We start from the raw sequence: 14,105 nt of genomic DNA, 5'->3' as shown, positions 1-14,105 counted from the left end.
TAAGGTTAAGATTTGGACATACAGGACTTAATTATACACTTTTTAAAATTCAAAAACATAAAACTGGCAAATGTGATTACTGTGATAAATATGAAACCATAGAGCACGTTATATTAGAATGCCATAAATATGAAAGAGAAAGAAGATATATGAAGACAGAGTTTGAAAATATTAAGGAGGGTAATTTATTAGATATATTGAGGAAGAATTTAGGGAGTAAACATTTGCAAATAATTATTTGATTTCTAAAGAAAACAAAATTATTTCATAGAATTTAATTATAGTACGTGTGTTTGTGAGTGAAGGCATGAAATACAAAGTTGTGCACAAGTATGTATGTGTTTTTACGTGTGAATGTGTGAGTGTATGTTTAGATAGAATTTATGGTAGAATATATGTATATATAGATTAGGATAAGTACTTAAACCATCACGAACCACACTCCATACCAGTAAGTGGCGGTAATGTTAGTAAACAGTTTGTTGCCAACCGCCCTAAAACCGACAAGAAGAAGACCCTGGGCTACTCCCCCAGACACCTGTTGCACATCAGGGGGACAAACAGGTAGGAACGCAGCTCCGGGATCACTAGGGAGGGCGGTGATGATGAGTCGAGAGGGGGTGGCTCCCGGCGCCGGTGCGAACCAATCAGCGCCGTGGGAGCGCTGTCACCGTGCCAGCTGACACTCAGGTCAGAGCCCGAGCAGTTTGTGGAGGGACTTCTGCTATCAGAGGGCGAGGAAAAGTTTTGACAAGTGGACCTGCGGGCGGTTTTCTTTCGACAGCTGCGACGGTAGATCTGCTCTCTTCCAGTCTAATGAAACGCTTCCCTGTGCGGGTGAGAGGCTGTACGATCTTCGGCAGTGTTCTGAGACTGTACGGCACCAATCCCCTTTCTCCTGCTGCGGGCTCCCCAGCCTAGATTCCCGGACTAATCCGAGTGGTTCTCTGCTTCATGGCATGATCCGGCACTAGGCTCCTTCTGACCTGCGCATTTGGGTCTAATACCGGCTTTTTTTTTTTTTTTTTTTTTTCCAAAATCAATAACAAACTTCTATTGACTCAAAAGTTGGACTCAGACTGAAGGAGTTACAGCACTGCGACTGAGATTACCTGCAAACATGACGGCAGATAAGGAGAAAAAGAGGTAAGAGCCCCGGTTGGATCTTTGGAAACTGATTAAAGCACATCTGGCAGAGATCTCATCTCTTATTTAGCTGCGACAGAAATCACACGACCTGTTGCTGCAGCGCTCCACGTGACCTGAGCGGGATTCACTCACAGCTGGTCACTTTAATGTTTACAGAGCCGAAATTAATGCTTCACTTGTGATTAGTTTTATCAGAGCTGTTCTCTGAAAGGGGAGGCTTTTGTTTGCAACTTTAAAACTTCACATCATGCAGAGTGCTCTGCAGCACTTAGTTAAAACTAGAGATGCATCAGTCAGTCAGCAGATTGTCGAAAAGGCCTATTTTTATTTGAGCACCTCTAATTTGTTTCCAGCAGGTCAAATACTGAAAAATGTTTTCATTTTTGGTCTACGTACCATGTACATTCATGTTCTTATTTAAGTTGAATAACGATCATTTAAAGATGCATCAATGCATAAATGGGGCAACTCCTTCATTTTCTGTCGGATTAACAACTACTACATCCATCCACCAACTCCCTTACAATCCATAAAATAAATTGGTCAGGTAACAATGATAACGAAAGGTCAGGTTTTTTTCTTCCCTGGCGCCCTTCAGAGTTGCATCCAGTGAATAGCTTTTTTTTCTGTGCACAGTTTAAGCACAAATCAGCAATAACTTGCTTATGGATGCAGTTGTCTTAAAACTGTAGATTTAACTTGCTGTTGTTTTAAAGCTGTAGTAACACATTTGTGACAACACAATAAAAAATTGCAAATGAGCCAAATCAAAAGAATAAATTAGTTTGATAAAGTACACACTTTGCATCATGCACATTGTGATAATGTCTACAAAACGACCTAATATGACACCCACATGAAGCCTTTCAGCGCAAGGCAGATCCAAATCTCCATTTTGTGACCTTTGACCTTATTTGAAAAAAAAAAAGCCAGGCTTCTTGTGCGCAGGGTAATCAGCGCTCAGCGATTGCAGCAGATATCGGGCTGCCTGCTCAGGAAATTTCTAGAACTTGTAGATATCTCTGCTGTCAGATAACATTAGCCTTCTTCACCGCTTTGGACCTGCTCGCGTTTCTGACAACATTCATGGATCTGCAGCTGATTTTCTGGATTTTATGTAGGATGATACTCCTGGACCCAGTTTGATGCTAGTTTTGAATCGCTTGCCCAGCAGTTGTTGTTAAAGAAGCAACACAAGTTGGGGGTGTGAGGGGGGGGCACTCGATATCCTGTCAAACGTGAAGCGGAAAATTTGAATTTCTTGTATTATTATTATTATTATTTACAGAGTTCTTGGTGTAGACATTGATGTGAATAGGCTGCAGGCTGCCTGACGCCGGACTGTCTGTCCAGTCCAGCCTGAGGCTCTGCTACTCTTAAGCAGGAGCTGAGCAGGAATTTCCGTGGAAAACAGAATCGCTCCTGCTCCAAAGAGATTTTAAAAAATGACCTGAGGAGAAAAGCATTTCCTATCGTCCATTTTAGGGAAGGGAGTTGGTACATGTTTTGGTGTGTGTGTGTGTGCACGTGTGTAAGAGTTGAGCGGTTTCTTATCCCCACTACTTGTTTGAGTGTTTGTCTTTGTGTCACACAGAAGCTCTTTGTGGCAGCTGCAGCCTCGAAGTCATAAAAGCTCTGATAAGTTGTGTGATTCACAGCAGCTGGGAGCTCAAGTGCTTTCAGATCAGGTTTATTAGATAACGATGTGATGGGATGAAGTCATAGGAGAGGCTGCTGTTCTCTGGGTGGCTGAAAAAATATATATTTGTCATGCGCAAACTCAAATGCTGATTCTGCAGCAGCAAAGTCCAGAAAGCAATCAAACCAGGGGAGAAAAAAACAGACGAATCATTCCTCCCATCCAGCCTGCTTTACTTTCTGTTTTAACTTTCCGTTTTATGGCTTTATTTTACAATCACCTTTGTAACAAAACAAACAGAAAGGATTCCTTTGAGGACTACAGCTTTTTGAAGTGTCTGCCGATCGTAAAACGCTAATTTGAGCTACTTTATTTTTGTGGAAGTTGCCTGTTTTTTTTTTTTAAATATCTGTGTTATTACAGCCACTGATCTTCAAATATTACTCCTGTGGTTTAACTTTTTTTTCCACCAAAAAAAGAAGAAAACTGTCAAAATAAATATCTCTTTAAAGTTATTTATTGTGCAAAATTGCTGTAATTATGTCATTTAGTTTTGTAGCTAATGCAGACAGAACATCTAATTTACAAGCTACATTAAAAAACAAATAATGATTTTATAAAAAAAAATTTAATATGTATATGATACAGTTAATGTTAAATGTGTGTGATATAACTATTTAAAGTTAAAGAGTTATTCAGCAAAGTCCATCTTGTTTTATAGGACAAATCTAGCAATGTTGAAATTGTTTTATTTTGGAAAACTACAACAGAAATGTTTGCATCACATGATCAACTACCCGACGTTGCCGCCGGCGCAGAAGGAGACAGAAAGTAGTAGATTATTATGGCGTAGCATGTTTTTTTAATGTCTTATCACAAGAACAAGCTTATTCACTTATGATTTTAATTATTTAATGGAAACACTGCAATTCCTCAATTTAATAATTTTGATATTGGCAGAATATTGACAGCATTTTGTGCACATTTTCAATGGCTAATAAAGTTCTGTAGATTGAGGAACTTGTCATAAAAAGTCTGATGTGTCTGGTTTCCAGTGGTGGAGAAAGTACTCAAAAAATTTACTTAAGTAAAAGTACAAATACACAAACAAAATGTACTCAAGTAAAAGTAAAACTACCACATTAACATTTGTACTTAAGTAAAAGTAAAAAAGTACTGGCTTTTAAAAATACTTAAGTATTAAAAGTAAAAGTACTTGCTGAATGCTAATACAATATCATTAAGTGTATTTCATTTTAATACATTAGAAATGTGCCAGTTTAATGAACAATGCCACAGATAAAGCATGTTTTATTGTGTTTACTCTGTAACATAGTTTAGACAGATATGTGATTCTATGCATCATAATTTCAGGGATGGAAACATCTCGTCTCCTGTCCAAACATAGCATGAACTTCACTTTTTTTGCCACTAGTGGCATTTATTTTTTTAAAGAAATCCAACAGAAAGGGGAGGGAAAGAAGGTGGGTGGAAGAGGACAGGCAACCGAGGAGCCAGTAGCAGTGTTGTAAAGACCACCTACCCAAGACCAAGTCAAGAACAGCACCCCGTGCTACGTGACACAAAAAAATTAAGTTTTACCAATCAAAATTGCTTCTCAAATTGATCTGAAAGATCCACATTCCCATAAAACACCTAGATATTAAATACTTAGAGCTGAAATAAATTTAATCAGGAAAGATCCGTTCAGAAGAATAGGATCGCTCCTGAATGTCATATTATTATATTGCACTTTGTTACCAGCGTTGTCCCATATCTGCGACATCTCAGTCAACACCTCCACACAATAATTCAGCGCATGAGTGACAACTTTTTTTCATCGCAGATGCAAAATATGTGTCTCTGTACAGCTAGCTTTGCTAGCAACACGTCCACATAGCTTACCTTTCTTTAAGCTTTCCTTCCAAGTGATGCTAAAAGTTGGAAGAAGTCCCCACCGTCTGTGAAGGCGAAGCGCTGCTGGTTTTACATGTCGCCATATCTTATGATTTATGCAGCGCTATTATATTACTGACGATTAGACAGACATCTTCTCCCGCTCAGAKGAAACCACTGCGCATGTCTGGAGCTCCGCGTGCGAGTAAAGGGGGAGGCGATGGGTGACAACAGACACGTAAGTCACGTTATTGCTCGGATTTTACGGCGCCACCATAAGTACCTGAACTTCACATTTTAATGGACAAAAAGCGCAACGCGACTTGGATGTAACCAGTAACGCAACACTTTTGTAGAAATGTAGCGAAGTAGAAAGTACAGATACTTACTGTAAAATGTAGTGGAGTAAAAGTAGAAAGTACCCATTATTAAATCTACTTAAGTAAAGTACAGATACACGAAAATTGTATTTAAGTACAGTAACAAAGTACTTTGTTACTTCCCACCACTGCTGGTTTCTCAGCTGCTCCCCAGCTCCCATGTTGTTTCTGATCGGCAGTGGCAGTGGAGGCTTGTTAGCACATCAGCCTGTTTAGCCCCCCGCCACTGCCGCTGCTGACTCTGTCAAACGGTTTTATTTAAACACCCTGCTTGACTGCCACCAGAAATAAGTGGCAGGCATGTAAAGGAACCAAGTGCCCCACCCACACCCTGTCCTCTTCCCACACACACACACGCGGACGCACACGAACACGCTGCACACGCACTTTCACGTCTCCCAACATGTGATTCTACTGGAAACAATGTGCAAAGGTCAGAGTGTGGGCCAGCTGCCAGGGAGATATAATTTTCATGACTGTATGGCGGGTGATCCATACGACTTCTCAGTGGTTGTATGGAGAGCTGGAGTGGACCACCTGATTATACAGCCGAGTGTAAAACAAAACAAAAACGGCAGATAAGCACCGGATACATAATCATAATGAGAAGAAATGTGTAGGACATGCAGGAAATGTCCAGATGGGGATAAGTCTAGAGTGTTTTATTGAAGAAAACAGACTCTCCTGTTAAGAATTAGCTGCATATTTGTTGTATTTTTGCTGTACTATTTGCAAGAAAGATCATTCTGTTTATTTCCGTTAGCTAGTTCAAAGATCACTTTAAAGGGGCAGAGTTATGTAAAATCAACTCTTCTTTAGCTTTATATCATGCTAATGTTAAATAATGTTATTCCCTCATAAAAACATACCTAAGAGCGATGCCTTGATGGTTTCATGCATGGCAACCATTCAGCTGTTCAAAATGCTTGGCTGGACCTAGCTGCAGTTTGCAATCTTCAGAGCTTCCACCTCACAGAGAAGCCTTCCGCCTTTCAGCTCCTTAGGACTAGCAAGCAGCAATCAGCAATTCCACATCTGTTGGAACTGCTGAGCTCATTATAGGAGCTACTTCTCAGTAAAATGCTGGTAAAACATTGTTAAAAGGGGGTGGTGCTGTGATTTCCTGAAGGCGGAGTTTCAGAATGAGCAGGAGCTTCTTCAAGAGACATTGAAGGCATTAAATTATGACATCAAATTTCTTTTAAGTTATAATAGCTATGTGTAACAGTTAAACAATTGAAGGTAACATTTAGTTGATTGTGATATACAACAGCACTATGTGCTAGAAAATGCATAATACTACCCAAAGCATTGAATTGGGTCTTAGGAAGTCCTATCAGTGCATCAGATTGTTGCATTTCTGCGCTAAGCCCAGTGACCTCACCATTTAAATCAATAAAGAAATGAAGACTGATTAGAAAACTTGCAGCGAGTAAGCTACAAGTCTGCTGACTCAACATTTCACATCACAGCTCTGCCCCAGTTGGCACTGAGCCGGTTCTGACTTTAACCCCTGTTGCTCAGATCCGGTCCCCCAAAACTACCAAAGCATCAGTTTACAGCACAGTGGCCCGGTGCAGGATGGAGGAATGCAAAAACGAGATGGAGGGAGGAGATGTGAGTGGATTTACTGCCTCTCAAGCTAAGCAGTCCGCTGATGGACTCTGAATGGAGAATGGCGAGGTGGTGGGCGATGAGGCTTTTAGCAATTTAAAGTTGCTGCTTTCCAAATGTTGTGCAGTTCTCTGGAAGGTTTTGTATTTATCCAACCAACTCATAAGATGAAACCTTACACAATATTGGGTTCACGCACTATAGTGCATCCTTTTTTGTGTTTTATCACACATTACACTGTGCTTAAAAAGTAGGTGGTGAAGGTTTTAAGTGTCCTCAACGCAGGGGCCTGGTATAGGGGGAAAAAGTGATGACAATTCTAAGGGCCCTGACCAATAGGGGGCCCTCCACAATTTAATTTATTTTTTGTTCATAGAAATTAAAAAAAAAATCGGGGCCCTGTCAGTTACAAAATTAATCATATTGTATTTTCAAAGATTGTTTTTAGCAGTAAGTCAGTGGACGACACGAACAACTGTGGCAGTTACTATGCTGCTAAGAAAAGTGATAAAATCAGGTTTTCAAAATAAAAAGAGAGGGAGAGAGAAAAAAAGGCAAGAGTGTTAATTTATAACCCAGTTTTTCTGCATGAGAGGTGGGTAGACTGTGTGAGATTATCAACTATTTAGCATAATTAGCTACTTAGACTACAGTTTGCCTCCATTTCACTAGCATTTAATGAATTAAGGAAATAAATTACCAACATATTAATATATTTAACTTGTCCTTTGTATCTTTTACCACTTAACAGATGAGTCAGTCAGCAGCAGTTATAACCCATGTCCCTCCTGACCCATCCTCTCCTGAGTGAAATTAAAGCTGCAGTATGTAACTTTTATATAAATATATTTTTTCCACATATTTGTTAAAACTGCCATTATGTTGTGACAGTATGGTATGAGAGGTAATCTGTGAAAAGTCCAAATTTTTTTGTCAGGGGGCTCACGATTCCTGGCGGAGCCCCTGCCTCAACCTGCTCGACTACAAATCGACACTGTTGACAAAACAGGGCGACACAAAAACTACCTCAAGAACTCAATCATAAAAACAGGATGTCAAGCTTAGCTCCCTTATGTGCACATTTTCTTTGACAGCCAATGTTTAATGCTGGCAGGTAAAGAGTTCATTGTACGTGAAACACTGATATTTTAACTTGACCACTCCATTTGTACCGTACGACTTACAAAAGACTCAAAACATTGCAACAGCAGCTGCGCGGGGGGCCCAAACAAATTTTAATTTTTTTATTTTTGCTGTTTCATTGTTTTTTATTTTTGCTGTTTTATTGTTCTGTGAAGGCTAAAGTTCTTTCAAAGCAGTTTATTTTGAGTAAAGTTGAGTAGTGGAGGTGTTTGGCCCTCTCAGCTTTGTGTGTAGAAAACAAAGACTATCTTATGTCCTTTGTGAGGGATTGTACAGCATTTTCCGTCACCTTAAAAATTTCAATGATTTCCTGGATTTTACTTGGTTAAGTTGCAGGAAAGCTTTGATTTAGCTCTTGCACATCATATTTCTAACTTTGGATTTTAGGGTTTCCCCCAGTGTATTATAAGCCTCGCAACCTGCCATGCTTTCCTAGCTCCTCCCCATTCCCCCGCCAGGCTAAGTGTTGTTTGTGAATAATAATAATTTATTATTTATTAATTAATTATTTTAAAAAATCGCTTTTTTCTTTTTTTTAAAAGCCGGATTGCAAGCGTATCTGTTGCTCTGAGCATTTCACCATCAGCAGATTCATTCCTAAAAGAGGTTTATAATAGATAGGTTTATAGTTTATGCATTTAAAGCTGGCAGCTGACCTGTATGGATATTTACATCAACTTACTGTGAGGAATTATGTTTCTTTGGAGAACTCAAGGTAGCAGTTTTAAATCCGCCACGTTAGCTGTGGCTGCGCAGCTCTATGTGAACCGCAGGACTAGCTTGTAGTCGCGAATTCAGAGGTGCGTTCAGGGAGCGGTGACATTGATTTATATTTGTGAACAAAGAATTATATGCAGCATTTACATGCTTCCCAGCGTGTGGCTCTCTGTCTTCCCAGCAAAGTTTATGTATATATTCCTGGTTGGCCGGTGCGTTTGTGATTAAGAAACCAGCACTAACCTCATCATGCAGGTTCAGCCCGATGAGGAGCTTTCGCGCTCTCATCGTAGTCACGCATCACACTGGTTTTATATTATTTTATTATTATTATTAGTAGTAGTATTTTTCCGGTTACACAATGCATCAAACCATATCAAATGCGTTGTCCACTTGGTCAGCTAGAGTTAATGTGTGCGGCCGCGCGGAGATCAGAAAATCTCGTCCCATTAACTCCAGCAGCCAGAACAACTTCTGTGACTGTTATTAAAAACTCAACAGACAAAATGGAAGAGATACTAAAGGCACATTAGCAGTATTTAACCAAGTCTCCTGTTTGTTGCGCAACTCTGTGTAGTGTGGCGGATTTAACTCATTATGCAGGGCCGGTCCGAGGCTGTATGAGGCCTTGGGCAGAATTTGACTTAAGAGCCCCTCTTGCTGCTTAAAACATCAGCATTCGGTTACAGTTTACTAATTTGTATTTGTGAACAAACAGAGCTCAAACTCAAAGATAACTCACAGCATCAGATTGTTGCTGTAGTGACAAAACAATCTATGAATAATGTTCTTTGAAGTTTTACAAAGTAAACTTGCCAGCTCCTTTAACACCATTGATGATCTCAATAAACACATGTTGCATTTATACATCTGTGGTCTGTGTTAAAATATTAGCATTTATGGACCCCTGAAGCCCTGGGGGGTCTGATGGAGCCGCTGACTTCATTTGGAAGAGCAAATAATTGATATTCATTTTAATTGGATTTTTAGATTTGTTGTTTTTAAGATTAGTTGTGGGTTTAGATAACGTTTCACTTACGCTGTTTTCCCATAACATATAATTACTCAGTAATATTTTTACATTTCCTGTCTACTTAACATCTTTACATATAAAAACACGGTGGACTGCCGGTGTACTGCCTTGATGCCTGACCACCAGGTTTAGCAAGTTTTCTGGGGAAGCCCTGGATTTTTTCAATACAGCAAAATCACACACATGCATAATTTGATAAAATTCCAAATCTTTATTTTGTGTGTTTGCTTTTTAAGGCCACCCACGAATCATTAAGACTTGCAAAGGCTTCCAGCTGCGTCTTGAGGCACTTTGTTACCAGCAGCCTGTCAGAAATTGACAATTTGTTTCCATTACTTCAGTTGTATCTGAAAAAACCAAACTGTAGAGACAATTATTATTGTTATTATGGTAAAGTAGCTAACCAGCTGATGGTGCCGCTCTCAGAAACAGGGTCAGGTCTACGTATATGTTCTTCGTCTTGTTTCGTAAACATGCGACTTGTATAAACTGATTATTTGCTGTATGTAGAAATGTCTTTGTTACATACTGAACACCAAATGGTCAGGGACAAGAGCAGAACATTTTGTGAAAAACACTGGACAAATCTTCTGTCGCATTGGCACTTTTTGTGACAAAAATTTATATTTTATAACGGACAAAACCAAAACAAAGCCATTTTTGTAGGTTTTATCCATGACTTAATCACTTTCTCCACTTTCTTATCACTTTACTCCATTAAACATGTAAGCTGAAAGGAATGATGTTGAAGAAAATCAGTAGGTGCAATTGTTTTTGGAAAAATGTTTCAGGTCTGTAGCCTACCACTGGTTTAGCCATAGGTCTTTACAAACTTTCACGTTGTTCAGGTTGACTTTGATTCTTCGTCTTGGAGCGACGAATGGATTTTACAGCATTTTAACTAAAGTCCATTTGACTTTGCACAAGATCAAGTTACAGATTTTTTTAAATGACATGACGTAGTTTTGTTGCCTGATGTAACTTTGTCCTGTCTCTATAAGGATGGAAATTATTTTTAAATCCCCCTTTTGCAGTATTATTTCTAGATTTTATTGCTGGCAGAAAAGCTTTCAAAGATTTCCTTTTTTATCATTCATTGAGTCATATTTTCTTTTTCATTCTCTAATTTAATTAGGTTTTAACACTGGAAAATTGCATAACTCTTTTAAGGTGCCTCAATTTATTAAACATATTGAAGTGTTTCTCCTCCGTTTACTTTCTGAAGTCACTCAGAGTCTTGATTATTATTATTTTTTGTCAACTCGTACTATCAGCCAGAATCTGGGACGGACCTTTACTTTATCAGTGTTTTTACTGCTGGCACATGTTTGCTTTTGTTTAGAGCCTAGCTGCAGATTTTCCTGAACACGGAAGGAAGTTCGCAGAAGCAGAAGAAGCCTTTAGTAAATGCTACGTCTCTTTCTCGCAGCTCATCTTTTTGTTTGGAAGCTGCAATAGATTTGGAATTTCCCATTTGGGTTTGGCACTGACTCCCAGTCCAGAGGTGAACATTACCACAGATGTCACTTCTGCACTGTATTTATTGCTTCTTGTAGTAATACCACACCATCTGTTCACATTGTGAGGGGAATATATGTGAACTGAAATGGAATTACTTAGCAGTGTCATTATTAAATATCTGGACTGTGGTTGAAACGGTCTGTTTCTGTTCAGACTTTAAGGTTCGTTTTCAGTGTAAAGAAGTGAGAGGAAGATGAAGACAGAACTGCAGGACACTACAAAACTTAAAGTAGTAAAGGTCAGAGGAATCAGGTTGACAGTTTTTAATGAAAATCCAAATCAGTCAACTCTCCTGCTGTCCACGTTCACGTTTAAATGAATTTTGATTTGAAGTTTAATTAAATATTAACTTTTGGTCTCAGTAGGAACCCTTAATAGTAACAAAAAATAAATTGTTTTGAACTTTGCCACATTTGGTCATATTAATCCCCCAATTTTTGGAGTTTTGAGTTATTTCAATTATATTAAAAAACACAGCACATCACCATAGGATGGGATTTTATGCAGTGGATCAAAACACAGTAATGCACAAAGTCCTTTCAATCAAATCACTGTGTTGAGCAACATATAAAAACATGAGAAATAAAATAAACCTATTATCAAATCAATACAGACAATGTTTAACCAATCAACAGAGATAACAGATAATAAAAATCAAAAGATCATATATTGAACAGTTAAAATGTCATATTTGTATTGTATGAGTGCCAAAAAAGAATTTGAAAGGTCTGAAGCAGTATTTTGTAGAACTTTCCAAATTTTAATGCTGCCACCACTGTGCTTCATAATATTGATAATCTTTTCTGGGTGATGTGCTGTCATTTAATTTGATTTATTTGATTAGAAGAGTGCACATTAATTGACTTTACCACAATTCATAGCAGTGAAAATATGCAGGGATTACGTAACAGTTAAATTTCATTCTTTGTCCTAACAAACGTCAGCTCAAAACACAAAATGTCTCACTGTACAATTCACAATAGGTAAAAACATCATCAACAGAACAAAATCCATCCATCCATCCATTTTCTTTACACAGGGTTGGGAGGGTTGCTGGTGCCTATCTCCAGCTAATGTTCCGGGCGAGAGGCGGGGTCACCCTGGACAGGTCGCCAGTCTGTCGCAGGGCACAGAAGAAAATATTAATAAGAAATATTGACAAGAAATGACTAATCAGCAGCAGACATAATATATTATCTATCAGGAGAAAAACAGACTGGGCACAAATCCATGTTGCACAATTTCTATTTTTTATTGAAGATAAAATGTTGAAAACCACAAATCATTTTCTTTCCACTTGATTTAGGGTCAAACTTGTGTTGGTCTTTTAAATAAAATCCCAAGAAAGCAAACTGATGTTCACTGTTTGGTTCATTTTGTTGCGTCACTCACTGTCTGTCTGTCTGTCACCAATGTACAAAAACATTGTCTTATAACAATAAGGAGCAGGAAGAAGAAAAACCCACCCCATTCTCAATAATTACAAAATAAATCTTTTTGTTTTTATGGCAACTTATATAAAATTAAGTATAACTTACAATGTTAACTCAAAATAAGACTTAATCATTTTTTTTCTTATAAAGTATTTTGAATTGGTTTAAAATATCACTTTTTTTCAAATCCTCATTGGTTTTAAAGTAGTCTGCACAATTTTACTTTTGAAATCGTACTTCCTTTGGTTATTTCTGTCACTTGAGCTTAAGACAAAAAACTTTTGTAAATTAAATGGCAATAATGTATTTCTAGCTTTAAACATAGCTGATAACATTTTTTTGAACTAACCAAATCCCTTAATTTCAAATTATTTGATTGAATTAACAATTTATTTGTTTGTTCTTTAGGACTTTCTTTGTACAAAATTCTTATAGCTTTCTTTTGTCACAAACAAAGGCTTAGTGTTAGTTTTATATGTGTCGCGCCATGCCTCGATACAATAAGTCAGATATGGAACAACAAATGAATAATATAAAGTCTGCAGTGTTGATAATTCTAAAATATGTTTTACTTTGTTTAAAAGTCCCATAAATTTCCATAGTTTTTGTTTTAATGTCAAATCCTAAATAACAGTTTATAACTTCAAAATCATTTGGTCTTTTTGTTGGATAACCCCTTAAACAGAAATCGGATAGGTATTGACATCGCCTGTCTTGATATTAATGAATGTTTACCAATCTTCCAGTGTTGGGATCATCAGTGTAAAGGTTTACCCAAACTGAACATGTAACAAAACAATCTTTTTTGGAAACTTTGATGCTTTTTGTTCATTAGAGTGATGTGTCTGATGAGGACCAAACAGAAACCTTTACTTTTCCTAACTCTTCAGTGTTTCAAGTCTGACGGTGAGTACACAGAAGTCATTGTCTGCGGACCTGTGTGAACTCTGTGTGGCCCCTGGAGGCTCCGCTTCCTGCTAACAGCCATCAGTCAGCTCAGCAAAGTATTTTCCAAAAAAATGTCACTTTTTGGGGTCAAGAGGGATCTGTCATCCATTTCAAGATCTAACCATCAACCTGTATACATTTAGAAAACCCCAATGTATCAATTTCTACAAGTAGTCTTTCATGTGACTGACATGCTGAGGAAACAAACTTTCCAGGAAAAATTACTGTAGAGTGTCTTGGTTTCTTTTTCCCAACCGTTTTCAGGCTTAGTCAGTGTTTGTGCGCAGAAAGGAAGCTGAAAGAGATTAGGGTTTCCCTTTCCGCTCGTCCCTCATATATTTTAAGAGCTTTCTTCTTTCGCCTTATATTCAGCTAAGAAAAGCAGAAGCCTTTGATGGAACCTTTTAACGGGTTAAGAAGTTTAAGACAAAATGGAGAACAGGTAAGTCACAATGAGAAAACGAACTGCAATGTTCATAGGAAAACGATCACTTTTGATCTCACGATATGAATAAAGTACACAGATGCAAAATACTGAAGTAGTTTGTAGAAAAATACATTTCAATGATTATATCCTTCAACAATTCCCCAACAAATAAAAATGTTTTCTTATAATATTATATATATATATA

General features: G+C 38.0%; 1 protein-coding gene across 1 annotated transcript in view; it reads left to right on the top strand.

Annotated features, from left to right (window-relative positions):
- Positions 1-481: 481 nt before the first annotated feature.
- Positions 482-14,105, top strand: part of LOC103476622 (endothelial PAS domain-containing protein 1-like) — an 87,254-nt gene continuing 73,630 nt past the window's right edge. The window contains exon 1 of the mRNA XM_008429098.2: positions 482-1,146. Within this exon, the coding sequence (XP_008427320.2) occupies positions 1,121-1,146 (26 nt within the window). The 5' untranslated portion in view covers positions 482-1,120. The remainder of the gene's footprint in view (positions 1,147-14,105) is intronic.

This window comes from Poecilia reticulata, linkage group LG15, assembly GCF_000633615.1.
Source record: "Poecilia reticulata strain Guanapo linkage group LG15, Guppy_female_1.0+MT, whole genome shotgun sequence".
NCBI lineage: Eukaryota > Metazoa > Chordata > Actinopteri > Cyprinodontiformes > Poeciliidae > Poecilia > Poecilia reticulata.
Note: the sequence above shows the minus strand (reverse complement) of the source record. Positions and strands in the feature narration are given on the sequence as shown.